Below are 17,998 nucleotides of genomic sequence, written 5' to 3'. Positions count from 1 at the left end.
CTCCTGCTGGGCCAGGCGCCCCCGCAGGGCCCCCGCCTCCCGCGCCCGCTCGGCCAGCGCCCGGGTGCAGCCACGCAGCTCGTCCTGGGGGGTGGGAGGGGAATGAGAATTACTGCCCTGTCTGCCCATGATAGTGCCCCCAGCCCTGCTCCAGGCCCTGCCCCACCTCCTGCCCCCCAGCCCTGCCCCCCTCCAGCAGCACCAATCCCCCCCGCCCTCCCTCACCTGCAGCTGCTGCTCTGCTGCCACCTGCGCCGCCAGCGCCCCCTGCAGCTGGGCTTCCATCTCCGCAGCCAGCTGGGCCCGCGCGGCCAGCGCCTCGGCCAGGAGCCCCTCCTGCTCCCGCAGCCGCTGCAGCAGCGCCGGGGCCGGGGCTGCCCGCGACTCGGCCAGCACCTGTGGGGGGGGGGGGAGACACGGTGTGGCACACGGCCCCTGCCCGGGACACAGGGACACGTGCAGCTGAGGTTCCAGCCCCGACCCGGCAGGGAGCAAACGAGACGCCGCCTGGGGCTGGTCGGGGAGGGAGCTTTGGCTGCGCCTGATGGGCTGGCCGGCCCCCGCCCTGCAAGCCAAGGTGGGGGGGGGGCAGGCCTGGGAGCCGCCGTAGCGCCTGGTGGTCTAACCCGCAGCTGCCCGGCAGGATCGACCTCAGCAGAGCAGCTCAGCTGGACCCAGCCCCTGAGTAAAACATTGTTGCAACTGGTGTTCTGTGTGGCAGCTGCCTTTGGGAAACTGAGGCAGGCGCAGCCATTGTTGTAACCAGTGCTATAGCCATCGCCTCTCGGCGAGGGGGGGGGCACTGATTTCCCAAGGGAATGATGAGCTGTGACCAGCCAGCAGGCGGGAACGAATCGTTGCACCACGTGTTATACCCGGCCCCTGCCCTGGGAACGCCAGAGCTGGACTCATGGTTGCACCCACGGCTCTGCATGGCCCCAGGGCCAACGTGGGCCGGGGGAGGGGGCTCCCTACCTCCAGGTCCCTGTTGCTGCTGGCCAGGGCGGCTTGCAGGGCAGCGACCAGCTCCTCCATCTCCTTCAGCGCCAGCGCCCGGCTCTGGTCCTGCCGGCGCCAGGTGTCCTGGGCCATGGCACAGAGCGATGCCAGCTGTGCCCGCTCCAGCTCCTTCTGCTCCAGTGTCTCGCGCAGCGCCTGGAGACCCCGCCCCCAGAGCGTGTGTGGGGAGGGAGCTGGGGGCAGAGACCCCCCCTGGGGCAGCAGGAATGGGGGTGTATATGCCACAGGGACCCCCCTTCCCAGTAAATGCAGGCAGAGGAGGAATGGGGGTTTATACCCCACAGGGGACCCCCCTCCCTGGGTAGGGTGGGCAGGGGGAATGGGGGTGTATACCCCACAGGGGACCCCCCTCCCTGGGTAGGGTGGGCAGGGGGAATGGGGGTGTATACCCCACAGGGGACCCCCCTCCCTGGGTAGGGTGGGCAGGGGGAATGGGGGTGTATACCCCACAGGGGACCCCCCCCATGAAGGGTGGGCAGGGGGAATGGGGGTGTATACCCCACAGGGGACCCCCCTCCCTGGGTAGGGTGGGCAGGGGGAATGGGGGTGTATACCCCACAGGGGGAATGGGGGTGTATACCCCACAGGGGACCCCCCCCACGAAGGGTGGGCAGGGGGAATGGGGGTGTATACCCCACAGGGGACCCCCCCCCGCGAAGGGTGGGCAGGGGGAATGGGGGTGTGTATATGACATGGGGAAAGTCGGCTTTGTGGTGTCCAGCCTGTCCCGTGGGGCAGAGGGGCAGGGGTCCCTGGGGGAAGATCTTGGGGTGAACTCCCCCGGGGAGAGTGTGGGAAATCCTGGATGATCCCCCCCCCAGAGCCCTGGGGGTCCCCACCCCCCTTACGTGCAGGGTCTGCTCCCCGGTGCGCAGCGCAGCCGCCAGCTGCCCCAGGTCACGGTCCTTGTCCCGCAGCGCCCCCTGCAGGCGGCCCCGCTCCCGCTCCAGCTCTAAGAAGTGATCGGCGAGGATGCGCTGGGGGGCGGAGAGGGGGCAGTCAGGGGCGCGGTGGAGGGGGACACGCGGGGCCAAGCCGGGCTGGGGGGGGGGACACGCGGGGCCGAGCCAGGCTGGCGGGGGGGGGACAGACGGGGACCGAGCTGGGCTGGGGGGGGAATGTGGGGGTGTCAGGCTTGGGGGGACACGCAGGGCCGAGCTGGGTTAGGGGGGACAGACGGGGACTGAGCCGGGCTGGGGGGGACACGCGGGGCCGAGCTGAGCTGGGGGGGGGACAGACGGGGACCGAGCTGGGCTGGGGGGGAATGTGGGGGTGTCAGGCTTGGGGGGACACGCAGGGCCGAGCTGGGTTAGGGGGGACAGACGGTGACTGAGCCGGGCTGGGGGGGACACGCGGGGCCGAGCTGAGCTGGGGGGGGGACAGACGGGGACCGAGCTGGGCTTGGGGGAAATGTGGGGGTGTCAGGCTTGGGGGGACACGCAGGGCCGAGCTGGGTTAGGGGGGACAGACGGGGACTGAGCCGGGCTGGGGGGAACACGCGGGGCCGAGCTGAGCTGGGGGGGGGGACAGACGGGGACCGAGCCGGCCCCACCGCCCATGAAGAAGGGAGAGCGACAGAGCCGAGGGAGGGGTGCGGCCGGGGGGCTCCTACCTCCAGCACCTGGTCTCGCTCCTTCAGCCGCCGGCAGAGGTGGGGGGCCAGGCTCTCCGGGGCGGGTGGCTCGGCCCCCGGCGAGGCCAGGCTCTCCAGGGCGGCTAGGCAGTCCTGGGGGGCAGAAGGGGGTGTTAGGGGCTGAGCCCGGGGTCTGCTCCCCCATCCCACCCATGCCCCCCCCTACCTGCAGTGCCGCCTCCTTGCTGTGCAGACACTGGGCCAGCACCCCCAGGAGCCCCTCCCGGCTCGGCCCCTCCTCCGGTGCGGAGGGGACCCCGGCGTCCTGTGGGAAAGAGACGTGAGGCGGGGGGTGCTCAGCTGCGGAAACGGGGTGAGGCCAGCAGGGGGTGCTGTGCCCTGGCAGGGTGGGGCTGTGGATGCTGCCCCCCCAAATTCCATACCTCAGGGGCCCAGCCCCCCGTCTTTGCCTGAAGGCTCCTCAGCTTCTCCTCCGTGGCTGCCAGCCTCCCCGTCAGCCCCTCAACAGCCCCCGTCAGCTCCCGGCGTCGGAGCTGGTGCCCCCCCAGAGCCTGGAAGGAGAATGGGGAGAAGGAGGCACCCCAACATCTCCCAGAGACTCTAGGGGTGGGGGCTGGTGGGCAAGAGCGGGGGGACTGGGAGCCAGGACTCCTGGGTTCTCTCCCTGCTCTGGGAGGGGAGTGGGGGCTGGTGGGTTAGAGCAGGGGGGCTGGGAGCCAGGACGCCTGGGTTCTCTCCCTGCTCTGGGAGGGGAGTGGGGGCTGGTGGGTTAGAGCGGGGGGGCTGGGAGCCAGGACGCCTGGGTTCTCTCCCTGCTCTGGGAGGGGAGTGGGGGCTGGTGGGTTAGAGCGGGAGGGGGGTTGGGAGCCAGGACTCCTGGGTTCTCTCCCTGCTCTGGGAGGGGAGTGGGGGCTGGGAGCCAGTACTCCTGGGTTCTCTCCCTGCTCTGGGAGGGGAGTGGGGGCTGGTGGGTTAGAGCGGGGGGAGGGGCTGGGAGCCAGGACTCCTGGGTTCTCTCCCTGGCTCTGGAAGGGGAGTGGGGGCTGGTGGGTTAGAGCGGGGGGAGGGCTGGGAGCCCGGGCTCCTGGGTTCTCTCCCAGCTCTGGGAGGGGAGTGGGGGCTGGTGGGTTAGAGCGGGGGGGGCTGGGAGCCAGGACTCCTGGGTTCTCTCCCTGGCTCTGGGAGGGCAGTGGGGGCTGGGAGCCAGGACTCCTGGGTTCTCTCCCTGCTCTGGGAGGGGAGTGGGGGCTGGTGGGTTAGAGCAGGAGGAGCTGGGAGCCAGGACTCCTGGGTTCTCTCCCTGGCTCTGGGAGGGGAGTGGGGGCTGGTGGTTAGAGCAGGGGGGGCTGGGAGCCAGGACACCTGGGTTCTCTCCCTGCTCTGGGAGGGGAGTGGGGGCTGGTGGGTTAGAGCAGGCGGGGCTGGGAGCCAGGACTCCTGGGTTCTCTCCCTGCTCTGGGAGGGGAGTGGGGGCTGGTGGTTAGAGCAGGGGGGGCTGGGAGCCAGGACACCTGGGTTCTCTCCCTGCTCTGGGAGGGGAGTGGGGGCTGGTGGGTTAGAGCAGGGGGGCTGGGAGCCAGGACTCCTGGGTTCTATTCCTCATTCCCCTTCTTACCTGCACCCCTAGAGGTACGAAGTCATCAATTTCCTCTTCTTCCTCCTCCTCCTCCTCTTCCTCTCCTTCCTCCATCTCCCTGGGGGGGGCCGAGGGGGCTGCCCTCCGCACCAGCACCGGGATCCTGCTGCCGCGGGGCACCCTCAGCGCCCGCCGGCCGATGCCCCTGAGCGCCCGCAGCGCCTCCCCCAGCGGATCCGGCCCGGCTAGGCTGGCCAGGGACAGGAAGGAGCAGGAGTGGAGGAAGCGCAGGGACCCGCCGTGCCCCCCACTGCCCCCCAGGCCGGCGTGCAGCACCAGGGGCATGCTCTGGGACTTGTTCCGGCAGAGGGGCAGCGCCGGGGACCTGGCACCGAGCTGCCGCGGCGTCCCACACACCCACTCGTAATCCGCGTCGGGCACCCGCAGCCCGTGGCAGCCGGGGCACCAGCGGTTCTGGCAGGGGCTCCCGCCAGCACCCAGCTCTGCCCAGCACTCAAACCCAGCCAGCGCCATGTCCTCCTGGAGCAGCTGCTGGTACGGCCCGTCTGGCAGCTGGGGGGCGCCCGCCGGGCTCGGGGGCAGGCTGCCCGTGGGGCTGCGGCGGGTGTGGAGGTGCCGGAGGCAGCGGGCCAGACGCTCCTTCTCCTCCAGGAGGCGCCGGAGCCGCTCGAGGGACAGCGCCTGCACCCGGGCGATCACCGTGTCGAAGCGGAAAACCCGCCCCAGCGCTTGGGCACATTTCCCGCAGAGGAACTCGCCCCGGCCGTCCCCCCGGCGTGGTGCCTCCCGGCACACGTGGGCCAGCAGAACCCGCAAGTCAGGGCGCTGGGGGGCCCGGTGGAAGAGCCACCGGCGCTGGCTGCCCTGCAGCTGGGAGCCACACAGCCGGCAGGCGTCGCTCTGGTCCTCCATGGGGGTCTAGAACCTGATCTAGAACTTCAGAGGGGTTCCGCGGCTCCCTGCGTTGGGCTGGCCTGCTCTGGAGCCCTACGGATGCGTTCTAGACCCACAGCTCGCCAGTCCAACAGATCTAGAGCAAGGCAGGATCTAGAACCAGCTCCCGGGGATGCGAAGGCTCCAGAACTGAGCAGGTCTTGTTGGTGTTTCTGGAGTCCATGCTCGTCAGCTTGGCAGGTGTCAGCTCAGGAACCTGATGGCATCTGGAGCCGTGTCTGCTCTAGATCGTTATGAGGTTCTGGATCCTCAGGGCTCTGGATTCAGCACTGGAGAGAGCAGCTCAATGTCTGGTCCCTCCAGCTGTCATGTATCAACAAGAATGTGATTCTAGATTGGCCTGTGCCTGGGTCTCCTCTCCAGTTTAGACCACCCAGATCTAGACACACGTGTAATTCAGTACCCGCCTGGCCAGGCTAGATCCCCCACAAAGATCTAGAAGTGGGTGCTAGAAACCTGGGATAATCTAGAACCCCGTTCTCCCATCTGATGACTCCACCTCATGGTGTAACAGGCCAAAGGATGGTTGCAGGCTCTAGAAGCCAGCATGGTCCAGATCCATCACTGCTCAGTACCGTGGCGGGGGGGGGGGGTTTGGAGCTTTTCTGTTCCTTTAGCAACACGCAGGTTCCCTAGGGCCTGCTCTGGAACCTGGTGGAGTCTAGAACGTGGTGGGATCAGGGACCCGCCTGCTCTAGATCTGGATTGTTCGTCCTGTTTCCTCAGATCCCCGGACGTGGCCGCTCCAGAGGTCAGTGGAGTCTAGAACCCTGATCTCAATCCCTGCAATGTCTAGAACCCAGCTCACAGGGCCGCACTGATCTGGATCCTTCTTAGAGGAGTAAAATCGTGGGATGGAACAAACCACACTGGGAGAGCAAATACAGTAACGTCAGACCTGCCCTGCCCCCCACCTCCAGCGCTGCCAGTGCCCCTCACTCCCGACCCGCAGCCCCTGCCAGCCCAGCCCTGCCGGGTGCTCCACAGTCCGGACCCGCAGCCCCTGCCAGCCCAGCCCTGCCCCCCGTAGCCCTGCCAGTGCCCCTCACTCCCGACCTGCAGCCCCTGCCAGCCCAGCCCTGCCGGTGCCCCTCTCTCCTGACTCGCAGCCCCTGCTAGCCTAGCCCTGCCGGGTGCTCCACAGTCTGGACCCGCAGCCCCTGCCATCTCAGCCCTGCCCCCCGTAGCCCTGCCGGTGCCCCTCTCTCCTGACCCGCAGCCCCTGCTAGCCTAGCCCTGCCCAGGGCCGGTGCTTCCATTTAGGCGACCTGGGGCCCCAGGATTTGGGAAGGCAGCATTTTGCCGACCTCGGCGGCAATTCGGCGGCGGGGGGTCCTTCCACGCTCCGGGTTGTCGTCTGCAATTCTGCGGCGGGTCCTTCACTCTCTCTGGGACCCGCCGCCAAAGTGCCCCGTAGACCGGGAGCACGGAAGGGTCCCCCGCCGCAGAATTGCCGCCAACGACCGAGAGCGCGGAAGGGCCCCCCGCCGCAGAATTGCCGCCAACGACCGGGAGCGCGGAAGGGTCCCCGCCTGGGGCGCCAAAAACCCTGGTGCCACTCCAGGCTCTGCCCCCCCCCCCCCCGGTTTTCCGGTGCCCCTTATTCCCGCTGCCTGCTGTGGGTGTGGGGGAGGGGGTCAGGGAAGGGAGGTGGGGCTGGCCCAGAGGCGTCAGAAGGGTGGCAGGGGACCGAAAGAGGAAGGGGGAGTGGGTTGGAATTTGGGGCGTAAGGGGAGCGGGTGGCTTGGGGGGGGAGGCCAGCTGGGGCAGGGTCCTGGCCTGACTCCAGAGACCACAAGTACCCAGCGCTGCCCAGATCCGGGAGCGAACCCAGGCGTCCGGCCTCCCAGCCCCCACGTTCCTCCCAGAGCCAGGCAGAGAACTCAGGAGTCCTAGTTCCCTCCCACACCCACCCAACTAGCCCCAGCTCCGGGAGTGAACCCAGGCGTCCGGCCTCATCCGGGAGCGAACCCAGGCGTCCGGCCTCCCAGCCCCCACGCTCCTCCCAGAGCCAGGCAGAGAACTCAGGAGTCCTAGTTCCCTCCCACACCCACCCAACTAGCCCCAGCTCCGGGAGTGAACCCAGGCGTCCGGCCTCATCCGGGAGCGAACCCAGGCGTCCGGCCTCCCAGCCCCCACGCTCGTCCCAGAGCCAGGCAGAGAACTCAGGAGTCCTAGTTCCCTCCCACACCCACCCAACTAGCCCCAGCTCCGGGAGTGAACCCAGGCGTCCGGCCTCATCCGGGAGCGAACCCAGGCGTCCGGCCTCCCAGCCCCCACGCTCCTCCCAGAGCCAGGCAGAGAACTCAGGAGTCCTAGTTCCCTCCCACACCCACCCAACTAGCCCCAGCTCCGGGAGTGAACCCAGGCGTCCGGCCTCCCAGCCCCCACCCCCCAGCTCCGGGAGCGAACCCAGGCGTCCGGCCTCCCAGCCCCACGCCCACCCCCACCCCCCAGCTCCGGGAGTGAACCCAGGCGTCCGGCCTCCCAGCCCCCATGCCCCCAGCTCCGGGAGTGAACCCAGGCGTCCGGGCTGCCCCCGTTCCCTCGGGGTGGGGATAAGCAGACAGAGCCGCAGGGTTTGGACTTTAGCCTCCTCTGCTCCTGTCTCACTCCCCCTCCCTTGGCCGCTGGGAACCCCCCCAGCCCCTCCCCCGAACCTCCGTGCCGGGAACCCCTCCCCCAGCCCCCCGTGGGTCACCTCTCGGGTCCTGGGTCCCGGCCGCTCAGGTGTCTCCGGCCCCACCCGCATCCGGGAGCCAGAGCCGCACACCTGCCGGGCCCGCCCCTCCCGGAGCCGGGCGGGAACCCAGGCGTCCGGGCACCCAATCCCCCGCCCCCTGCTCTAACCACCAGCCCCCACTGCCATCCCAGAGCCAGGGAGAGAACCCAGGAGTCCTGGCTCCCAGCCCCCCCTGCTCTAACCACCAGCCCCCACCCCCCTCCCAGAGCCGGGGAGAGAACTCAGGCGTCCGGGCTCCCAGGGTCTCACCTCTCCGGGGGGGGAGGGGGCTGTCTCTGTCCTGTCCTGCTGCCCCCTTCGCCCCCCCGCAGCCTGTTTACAGACAAGCCACTTAAAGGCAGCAGGTGCAGCCGGATTAACCCGCTAATCCCCCCCCAGCTAATCCCCCTCCCCCGCCTGGCTAACCTGGGGGGGGTCCAGGCTCAGCGCTGGGGCGGCCCAACCTTGCATGGGGGGGCTGTGCTGAGGGGAGGGGGCAGCAGGAGCTGGGGCCGCAGGCTCCCCGCCCCCTGCTCCAAAGTGTGTGGGGGGCGACCCTGGCCCTTTGGGGGGGGGCTGGGAGCCCGGACTCCTGGGTTCTCTCCCTCGGTCGGGGAGGGGAGGGCAGTGGGCAGGACTCCTGGGTTCTCTGCCCCTGAGGAAACCCACACACACGTTAGGGAACAAAGTGCTTTTATTGTTATAAATACACAGAACTTGAGGGCTGGAATTGGGGGTGTAACACTGACCCCCCAACACCACACCTCCTTGGGGGCGAGGGGCCTGGCCGGGGGCCCAGTGGGGTTCCCAGGCGCCTAGGCTGCCCCCCCCCGCACCACAGCCCCATAAATATGTAAACATCCACGCAGGGGGTGGGCCTGGGACCCCACTAGTTGACATGCCAGTCAGGGAGCCACAGACAGCCCCCCTCTGTGAGAACCAGGGGGCTGCAGAGACCCCCTCAAAGATTGTGCTCCTGAACCCCCAGATTTGTGTGTCCTGGTCACACTGACCCTCAGGGCTCTAGCCCCCCCAAATCAGTCTGGCACCCCCACATCAACCTGGAGCCCTCTCAAACTAGGGCCCCCATGATGCTAGGCCCCCCAAAGGCAGCTGGACTCCCAAATCTGCACCCCCAAGTCAATTGCCCAGTGATACCAACTGTGCAAAGCACCCCAAAATTCAAAGCACCTCAGACAACTGCAGCCCCAAATTTGAAGTCAGATGCAGTCAGCTCTGCAGTTACCCCAATGCACCCCTAGACTGCAAAGGGACTGGGCCCCCCCCAAAACCACACCTAGCTTGTACACGAAGCTGGATCATAAAATGCAGAAACTTCCCCCCAATACAGCCTGGTACCCCAATACTGACAGTGTGCTCCAGATAATAGAACTGAACCTCCTAGCTAGTGACACCCCAAATTATCCAAGAACCCCCAAACACAGGGTCCAAGTCTCCAACTGTTTATAAAAAAACTGAACCCCAGTAACTCATGCAAAATCAGCCACCCCCAAATTACCACCCATCATCCCTAAAAGCAGCCCAAAAATTCCAGCGAACCCCCAAATAAATGGAGCTCCCTGAACTTGCCCTATGAATTAACACAAAATCTCTTGTGACCCCCCAAAAGTAGCAGCCTGCACAGGGAGGGAGCCCCAAAACATAACCCGAGTCCCTACAAATGTCTAGTGACCCCCAATTTAAGTGGTTCCCCAAAATTCAACATGCTTAACTGAGTTCAGGTGACTCCCTTCCAGGGCGTGAACCCCAAAACTACAAGAAAATTCTCTAGTGACCCCCAATATCCACAGCCCTTAAGCACTAAAATAAGTGAACCTCTAAAATTAATGCAAATGTCCCGTGACCCCAAACTTCCCAGAGCAAAAAACCATCTGCTGAGATGTGAACCCCCAATATAATGCACAATTCCTGCTGACTCCAACCAACAGGTCTCCCGGACACCCCAAAAACCTCAGCCCCAAACTGTGTCCTGGAAATGCACCCCCAAATTCAGTCACCCCAAAACCACCCTCAAGGCCCTAAAACTGAACCCCCAATTGCAGCTGACATCTCTCTCCAAGCCTTGGGGTTCAACTCAGTTTCCCAGTTGAATCTGCACCCGTCTTTGGCACCCCAAAATTTGGGCTCCCAGGTCTAATCTTCCCCATAGCGAACCCCCAAATCCCTCATCATCCCTCAAATCCTTGACCCCAGTGTGGGGTCCTGAAGCTTCTCCAGGGACTTCCACAAAGCCCCTTCAGACCCATCAGGCCCCCCAAATTCTTCTGCAGCTGAACCCCCAAAACTGCCACATCTGGAAATGTACCTAAAAAGTTATGTGAACCCCTAAATTAACTCCCAAGGGTCAGGTACCCCAATATTCCCCCTTTTGGGGGTCCACTCCCTCCCTCTCCCCTGAGCTAAGGGTTGGGTCTGGTTTTGGGGGCAAAACAGCAGAGGGCTGAAGACCCCCAGAAATCCCTGAGTCCCACATGGAACATGGCAGCGCAGCTTGGTCCCCTCGTGCCAGGCACGAAAGGGTTAATACTGGATACTGCCTGGCTGGGGGGGCTGGGGCACCCCCAAACTGAGCCCCCCCAAACCAGGCAGCCATGACATAAACTACGGGCCGGTTCAAACCCCGCCCCCCGCAAACCTGACCTGGAAAAGGATCCCAGCCCCGCCAGGACCCACCTTCCCAAGGTCCCATACCCAGCCCCCCGGGATCCCAGCCCCCCCCTGCCCCGATCCTCCCCAGGAAACCCCCCTGCCCCGAACACCCACTTGGTACCAAACAGGATCGCATTGCCTGGGGGTTGTAATTAAAAAGGTAGGGCCCCCTGCCCCTCCCGGCCCCCCTGCTAGGAGAGCCAGGGGGCCAGGCAGGTCTCATAGACGGTGCGGTTCGAGTGCCAGGCCGTGTGCGGCACCCCGGCCACCTGGCACCGGGCGATGGCACCGCGGGCGTCCAGCGTCTTCAGCCCGAAGCTGTCCTGCAGGTACACCTGGGGAGGTACGGGGGGGTCAGAGCCAGGCGAGAGTCACACAGTGTAATACAGAGAGAAAGCACCCCCAGGCCCCCCCCCCCCCAGCGCCACCCCCTGCTGGGCATCAGGGCCACAGACAGAAGAACCCAGGAGTCCTGGCTCCCAGCCCCACCTGCTCTAACCCACCACCCCCCACTCCCCTCCCAGAGCCGGGGAGAGAACCCAGGAGTCCTGGCTCCCAGCCCCCGCTGCTCTGACCCACCAGCCCCCACTCCCCTCCCAGAGCAGGGAGAGAACCCAGGAGTCCTGGCTCCCAGCCCCCCTGCTCTCACCACCAGCCCCCACTCCCCTCCTAGAGCCAGGGAGAGAACCCAGGAGTCCTGGCTCCCAGACCCCCCTGCTCTAACCCACCAGCCCCCACTCCCCTCCCAGGCCCCCAGCTCTGCTCACCAGCTGCTGCTCCATGTCCATCACTGTCTCGTTGAGGTTGTAGAAAGCAAAGAGGCTGTTTGGGGGAGGCGGGGGGGTTACTGGGGGGGTCATTCATTGGGGGGCGCCCAGGTTACCCCCCCCAGCACCTAGCGCTCTCCCCAGTATCCCAAATCTTCCCCACTGGGAGTGACCCTAACTGCAGCTTCTCCCAGCCCCCCGAATCCTCCGCTGGCCCCCAAACTTCATCATAGCCCCACGACCCCTCCCCTTTCCCACAACCCTGCCCTGCCCCCCTCTGCACCCCAGCCCTCCCATCACAGCCCCAGCTCTGAACCCTCCCATCTCCCAGCACAGCCCTGCACAAGCCCCCCAACTTCCAGTGCCCCCTTTCTCTGGCCTCCATCAATCATCCCCCACAGTGACACTCCCAGGGCCCCGCCCTCCCCCCGGCACGGTCACCTGGACTGCCAGGGCGTGATGACGCCGTCGTCCGGACCCCCGACCAGAACCAGCTTCTGGATCCGCACGAGATTCCTCTTCCAGGCTGGGGGCACAAGGGAGGGGAGTTATGGGGCACAGGGGGACCCCGGCTGCGAACCCCCCACTCTGCAAGGACCAGCCTAGGGAAACAGGGGGCTGCGGGTCGGGAGTGAGGGGCGACCGCTGGGCTGGGGGGCTGCGGGTCGGGAGTGAGGGGCGCCGCGGGTCGGGAGTGAGGGGCGCCGGCAGGGCTGGGGGGCTGCAGGTCGGGAGTGAGGGGCGCCGGCAGGGCTGGGAGTTGGGAGTGAGGGGCGCCGCGGGTCGGGAGTGAGGGGCGCTGGCCGGGCTGGGGTGCTGTGGGTCGGGAGTGAGGGGCGCTGGCAGGGCTGGGAATTGGGAGTGAGGGGAGCCGGCCGGGCTGGGGGGCTGCGGGTCGGGAGTGAGGGGCGCCGGCCGGGCTGGGGGGCTGCGGGTCGGGAGTGAGGGACGCCGGCCGGGCTGGGGGGCTGCGGGTCGGGAGTGAGGGGCGCCGGCCGGGCTGGGGGGCTGCGGGTCGGGAGTGAGGGGCGCCTTCCCTTACCTGTGGCATTGGGATTAACCCTTTCACTGTTGAGCAGGGCGAGGAAGTTGCTGCTGTTGAGATAAAGGTCCCGGTGATGTGGGTCTGGAAGGCAGGGGGGGGGGTCAGAGTCTGTGGGGAGCCAGCAGGACGCACGTGCCCCCCCCGGCCCGGCCCCGCCCGACTCACCGTTCCAGTAGTTGCAGATGGAGACGTCCTGGCCCAGGCGGGTGTAGCAGAACCGGTAGAGGTTGGACTTCACGTACTTGGGGAACAGCCAGCGCAGGTACTGGGTGTCTGCAGGGGGGCAGGGAGTCAGACGGGCCCGGCCCCCCCAGATCTCCTGACCCGCAGCCCCCAGCCCCACTGACGCCCCTCACTCCCGACCCGCAACCCCCAGCCCTGCCGGTGCCCCTCACTCCCGACCCGCACCCCCCCAGTGCCCCTCACTCCCGACCCGCACCCCCCAGCCCTGCCGGTGCCCCTCACTCCCGACCCGCACCCCCCCAGTGCCCCTCACTCCCGACCCGCAACCCCCAGCCCTGCCGGTGCCCCTCACTCCCGACCCACAGCCCCCGGCCCTGCCAGTGCCCCTCACTCCCGACCCGCAGCCCCCCAACACAGCGCTGCCGGTGCCCCTCACTCCCGACCCGCAGCCCCCCCAGTCCCCCTCACTCCTGACCCGCAGCTCCCCCAGTGCACCTCACTCCTGACCCGCAGCTCCCCCAGCCCCGTCGACGCCCCTCACTCCCGACCCGCACCCCCCCAGTGCCCCTCACTCCCGACCTGCAGCCCCCAGTCCTGCCAGTGCCCCTCACTCTCAACCCGCAGCCCCCAGTCCCGCCGACGCCCCTCACTCCCGACCAGCATCCCCCAGCCCTGCCAACGCCCCTCTCTCCCTACCAGCAGCCCCCAGCCCCACTGGTGCCCCTCACTCCCGACCTGCAGCCCCCAGCCCCACCCCCGGGCGCACTCACCCCCATACTGCCCCATCTGGGGGGCAGAGAGGGAGATGAAGGTGTCAACGTTGTGATCAGGCATCGTGGAGAGCAGAGCTCGGCAGATGAGCCCCCCTAGGGAGAGGGAGAAATACAGGTGGGGGTCGCTCTGATGCTTATTGGGGCAGAGGAGGGAGAACCCTGCACGTCCCCCAACCACCACTTGGGGGAGACACAAAACCTGCCCAGATGGCCTGGGTCCTGGTCGGACTCCGGCCGAGTGCAATTCCCACCATGAGTAGCAGGGGGAGGCACTAAAGCTGCTCCCCCCTCGGCCCCCTGCTCCCCCGGTGCCCCTCACTCCCGACCCACAGCCCCTGCCAGCCCAGCCCTGCCCCCCCCAGCTCTGCCGGTGCCCCTCACTCCCGACCCGCAGCCCCCTGCCAGTCCAACCCTGCGCCCTCCCCCGTCGGTGCCCCTCACTCCCGACCCACAGCCCCTGCTCCCAGCCTGGGCAGGGGGTACCAGGGCTCCAGGGCCCGCCGTACCCTGTGAATAGCAGATGAGATGGACCCCGTCGGCCGCGTTCTGCATGATGGGTGAAATGGCGCAACGGAAACCCTCCACCTGCACCCACAGCGGCTTCAGGCTCTGGCTGTGGTCAAAGAGATCCACGACCGTCACGTTGGTGCCAGGGTGGCTCTGTGCCAGGGAGAGACAAGTAAGAGCCCTACCAGCCCCCAGCCCCGCCGGTGCCCCTCACTCCCGACCCGCAGCCCCCACCAGCCCAGCCCAGCCCTGCCCCCCTCCAGCCCTGCCGGTGCCCCTCACTCCCGACCCGCAGCCCCTGCCAGCCCAGCCCTGCCGGTGCCCCTCACTCCTGACCCGCAGCCCCCGCCAGCCCAGTCCTGTCCCCCCCAGCCCTGCTGGTGCCCCCTCACTCCAGATCCGCAGCCCCTGCCAGCCCAGCGCTGCCCCCCCCCCAGCCCTACCGGTGCCCTTCACTCCCGACCCACAGCCCCCGCCAGCCTGCCCTGCCCCCCCAGCCCTGCCGGTGCCCCTCACTCTAGACCCGCAGCCCCGGTCAGCCCAGCCCTGCCCCCCTCCAGCCCTACCGGTGCCCCTCACTCCCGACCCACAGCCCCCGCCAGCCTGCCCTGCCCCCCCCAGCCCTGCCGGTGCCCCTCACTCTAGACCCGCAGCCCCGGTCAGCCCAGCCCTGCCCCCCTCCAGCCCTGCCGGTGCCCCTCACTCTAGACCCGCAGCCCCGGTCAGCCCAGCCCTGCCCCCCTCCAGCCTTACCGGTGCCCCTCACTCCCGACCCACAGCCCCCGCCAGCCTGCCCTGCCCCCCCCAGCCCTGCCGGTGCCCCTCACTCTAGACCCGCAGCCCCGGTCAGCCCAGCCCTGCCACCCCCGAGCTCTGTTCATTCCTGTGTAGGTGCGGATTGGAGAGAACTGTTTTTACTTGGCATTTCTTATCTTCAGAGTTTAAAACAAACTTTGCATTCAGACAGACTCAAACCGCCTGCCAGGCCTGTGTGACAGGAAGGAAACTGAGGCAGGGAGAGAGGAGGGACATGCCTGGGGTCACACAATGCATGGGGAATGGAACCCAGGTGTCCCAACCACCCCCCCTGCTCTAACCGCCAGCCCCCATTCCCCTCCCAGAGCTGGAGAGAGAACCCAGGAGTCCTGGCTCCCAGTTCCCCCCTGCTCTAACCACCAGCCCCCACTCCCCTCCCAGAGCCGGGGAGAGAACCCAGGAGTCTGGACTATCTGGTCTAACTACTACACCTCACTGCCCACGTTCCCTATCACCCCATGGGGCGTCTCCAGGTTGTTTTTCTACCTGTTGTTTTAGCTCCAGGGCCCTGAGTCAGCTGGGCTGGGGCCAGTGAAATCCACCCTCTGCTCCAGTTAGTAGGAGAACATCTGCCCCTGTCCCGCCCACAGCTGGAAGAGAACCCTGGCGTCCTGGCTCCCAGCCCCCCCTGCTCTAACCACCAGCCCCCACTCCCCTCCCAGAGCCAGGAGAGAACCCAGGAGTCCTGGCTCCCAGCCCCCCCTGCTCTGACCCACCAGCCCCCACTTCCCCCTCCCAGAGCCAGGGAGAGAACCCAGGAGTCCTGGCTCCCAGCCCCCCTGCTCTAACTACCAGCCCCTACTCCCCTCCCAGAGCCAGGGAGAGAACCCAGGAGTCCTGGCTCCCAGTCCTCCCTGCTCTGACCCACCAGCCCCCACTTCCCCCTCCCAGAGCCAGGGAGAGAACCCAGGAGTCCTGGCTCCCAGCCCCCTGCTCCAACCCACCAGCCACCACTCCCCTCCCAGAGCTGGGAGAGAACCCAGGAGTCCTGGGGCGGACCCAGGCGTCCGGGCTGACCTGGTTGATGAAGAGTAGCAGGTGGCTGAACTCCGAGGGGCTGTCGAACAGGCCGTGAACGACCACGACCGGCTTGTAGGAGGTGCCGAGGGTGAGGAGGAAAAAGAGGAAGAGGAGGAGGCAGAGGGGGGCCAGAGCCCCCCAGTTCCCCTGGGGTCGGCCCCTCATCCTGGAATCCCAGCGGCGCAGGGGGGTCTGGGCAGGAGAGAAACATATTTTGAGGTTCTCCTCCTCCTCCGCTGCACCCCCAGATCCTTCCACTGCACCCCTGTTTTGCAAGCAGGGGGGAGAGAACCCAGGAGTCCGGGCTCCCAGCCCCCCCCGCTCTAACCACCAGCCCTCCCCTCCCAGAGCTGGGAGAGGACCCAGGAGTCCGGGCTCCCAGTGGGGTGCAAGGCAGGTCACTTCACCCCCTTTCTCTGCCCCCCCCCCGGCGCTATGGCGACGGGGCCCTTTGAGGGTCACCCCCCCAGCAGCCGGGTCCGGCCCCTCTGCAATGCACCCGGGGGGCTCCGGGGAGGACGCCAGAATCCCTCGCCCCCCGGCCAGGACGCCTGGGTCCGCCCCTCCCCCACGGCCGGGGGCGGATCTCACCTCACCGGGGCCCCCCCGCGGACCGGCCGGTGCCTTGTTTACTTCCCCTCCCGGGCGAGCGGCCCCCCGCCCCCCCGCGTCAGTTCCGGAACTCGGCCCCGGCAACCGTGCAGCTTCCCTAGCAACGGATGTATGAGCATTCCATCCCCCTCCCCCCGGGCCGAGAACCCAGGAGTCCGGGCTCTCAGATCCCCCTCCCCCCGGGCCGGGCCGAACCGAGAACCCAGGAGTCCCGGCTCCCAGATCCCCACCCCCCGGGCCGGGCCGAGAACCCAGGAGTCCGGGCTCCCAGATCCCCTCCCCCCGGGCCGAACCGAGAACCCAGGAGTCCCGGCTCCCAGATCCCCACCCCCCGGGCCGGGCCGAGAACCCGGGAGTCCGGGCTCCCAGATCCCCACCCCCCCGGGCCGAACCGAGAACCCAGGAGTCCGGGCTCCCAGATCCCCACCCCCCCGGGCCGAACCGAGAACCCAGGAGTCCGGGCTCCCAGATCCCCACCCCCCCCCGGGCCGAACCGAGAACCCAGGAGTCCGGGCTCCCAGATCCCCACCCCCCCCCGGGCCGAACCGAGAACCCAGGAGTCCGGGCTCCGAGATCCCCACCCCCCCGGGCCGGGCCGAGAACCCAGGAGTCCGGGCTCCCAGATCCCCACCCCCCCGGGCCGAACCGAGAACCCAGGAGTCCGGGCTCCCAGATCCCCACCCCCCCGGGCCGGGCCGAGAACCCAGGAGTCCAGGCTCCCAGATCCCCACCCCCCCGGGCCGGGCGGAGAACCCAGGAGTCCAGGCTCCCAGATCCCCACCCCCCCCAGGCCGAACCGAGAACCCAGGAGTCCGGGCTCCCAGATCCCCACCTCCCCGGGCCGGGCGGAGAACCCAGGAGTCCAGGCTCCCAGATCCCCACCCCCCCGGGCCGAACCGAGAACCCAGGAGTCCGGGCTCCCAGATCCCCACCCCCCCCGGGCCGAACCGAGAACCCAGGAGTCCGGGCTCCCAGATCCCCACCCCCCCGGGCCGAACCGAGAACCCAGGAGTCCGGGCTCCCAGATCCCCACCCCCCCGGGCCGGGCCGGGCCGGGCCGAACCGAGAACCCAGGAGTCCGGGCTCCCAGATCCCCACCCCCCCGGGCCGGGCCGAGAACCCAGGAGTCCGGGCTCCCAGATCCCCCTCCCCTGGGGCCGGGCCGAGAACCCAGGAGTCCGGGCACCCAGATCCCCACCCCCCGGGCTGGGCGGAGAACCCAGGAGTCCGGGCTCCCAGATCCCCGTCCCCTGCCCTCCCGTCCCCCGAAGCGGGGCCGAGAACCCAGGAGTCCGGGCTCCCAGATCCCCCGAGGCGGGTCCGAGAACCCAGGAGTCCGGGCACCCAGATCCCCACCCCCCGGGGCCGGGCCGAGAACCCAGGAGTCCGGGAACCCAGCTCCCCACCCCCCGGGCCGGGCCAAGAACCCAGGAGTCCGGGCACCGAGATCCCCCTCCCCCCGGGCCGGGCCGAGAACCCAGGAGTCCAGGCTCCCAGATTCCCCCTACCCGGGGTGGGGTCGAGAACCCAGGAGTCTGGGCTCCCAGATCCCCCTCCCCTTCCCCCCAGGGGTGGGGCCGAGAACCCATGAATCCGGGCTCCCAGATCCCACCCCCCCAGAGCTGGGCAGAGAACCCAGGAGTCCTAGGCGCCCAGCCATGGAGAGAAAGAACACAGGCATCCTGGCTCCAAGCCCCTCCCCCCGATCTAAACTCCCA

At 68.0% G+C, this 17,998-nt stretch overlaps 2 protein-coding genes across 2 annotated transcripts; both read right to left on the bottom strand.

Annotated features, from left to right (window-relative positions):
* Positions 1–109: 109 nt before the first annotated feature.
* Positions 110–4,724, bottom strand: LOC115640297. The gene is made up of 8 exons (XM_030543058.1): positions 4,230–4,724; positions 3,037–3,165; positions 2,820–2,918; positions 2,633–2,746; positions 1,869–1,997; positions 976–1,155; positions 265–396; positions 110–121 (listed from the first exon to the last, which is right to left on the bottom strand). Exons 1-8 carry the CDS (start codon positions 4,722–4,724, stop codon positions 110–112), a joined length of 1,290 nt encoding a protein of 429 aa, XP_030398918.1.
* Positions 4,725–8,563: 3,839 nt separating this feature from the next.
* PPT2 (palmitoyl-protein thioesterase 2) lies at positions 8,564–16,336 on the bottom strand. The gene is made up of 9 exons (XM_030543057.1): positions 16,260–16,336; positions 15,666–15,860; positions 13,832–13,985; positions 13,323–13,418; positions 12,535–12,642; positions 12,367–12,450; positions 11,766–11,850; positions 11,325–11,379; positions 8,564–10,892 (listed from the first exon to the last, which is right to left on the bottom strand). The coding sequence occupies exons 2-9, from the start codon at positions 15,831–15,833 to the stop codon at positions 10,749–10,751; spliced, it is 894 nt and encodes a 297-aa protein (XP_030398917.1). The 5' UTR covers positions 15,834–15,860; positions 16,260–16,336; the 3' UTR covers positions 8,564–10,748.
* Between the last annotated feature and the right edge of the window lie 1,662 nt (positions 16,337–17,998).

Source organism: Gopherus evgoodei, unplaced genomic scaffold, assembly GCF_007399415.2.
Source record: "Gopherus evgoodei ecotype Sinaloan lineage unplaced genomic scaffold, rGopEvg1_v1.p scaffold_278_arrow_ctg1, whole genome shotgun sequence".
NCBI lineage: Eukaryota > Metazoa > Chordata > Testudines > Testudinidae > Gopherus > Gopherus evgoodei.
The sequence above is the reverse complement of the archived record's forward strand: the minus strand, read 5'-3'. Positions and strand labels throughout refer to the sequence as shown.

Coding starts and splice junctions, on each gene's coding strand:
- LOC115640297 (XM_030543058.1), bottom strand. CDS start 4,724: ATGGCGCTGGCTGGGTTTGAGTGCTGGGCAGAGCTGGGTGCTGGCGGG. Junction 1,156..1,868: donor CCGGGGAGCAGACCCTGCAC/GTAAGGGGGGTG, acceptor CGGGGTCTCCAG/GCGCTGCGCGAGACACTGGA. Junction 397..975: donor GCAGCAACAGGGACCTGGAG/GTAGGGAGCCCC, acceptor CCCCCCCCACAG/GTGCTGGCCGAGTCGCGGGC.
- PPT2 (XM_030543057.1), bottom strand. CDS start 15,833: ATGAGGGGCCGACCCCAGGGGAACTGGGGGGCTCTGGCCCCCCTCTGC. Junction 13,986..15,665: donor TGCTACTCTTCATCAACCAG/GTCAGCCCGGAC, acceptor TCCCTGGCACAG/AGCCACCCTGGCACCAACGT. Junction 11,851..12,366: donor GGTTAATCCCAATGCCACAG/GTAAGGGAAGGC, acceptor TTGTGCCCCCAG/CCTGGAAGAGGAATCTCGTG.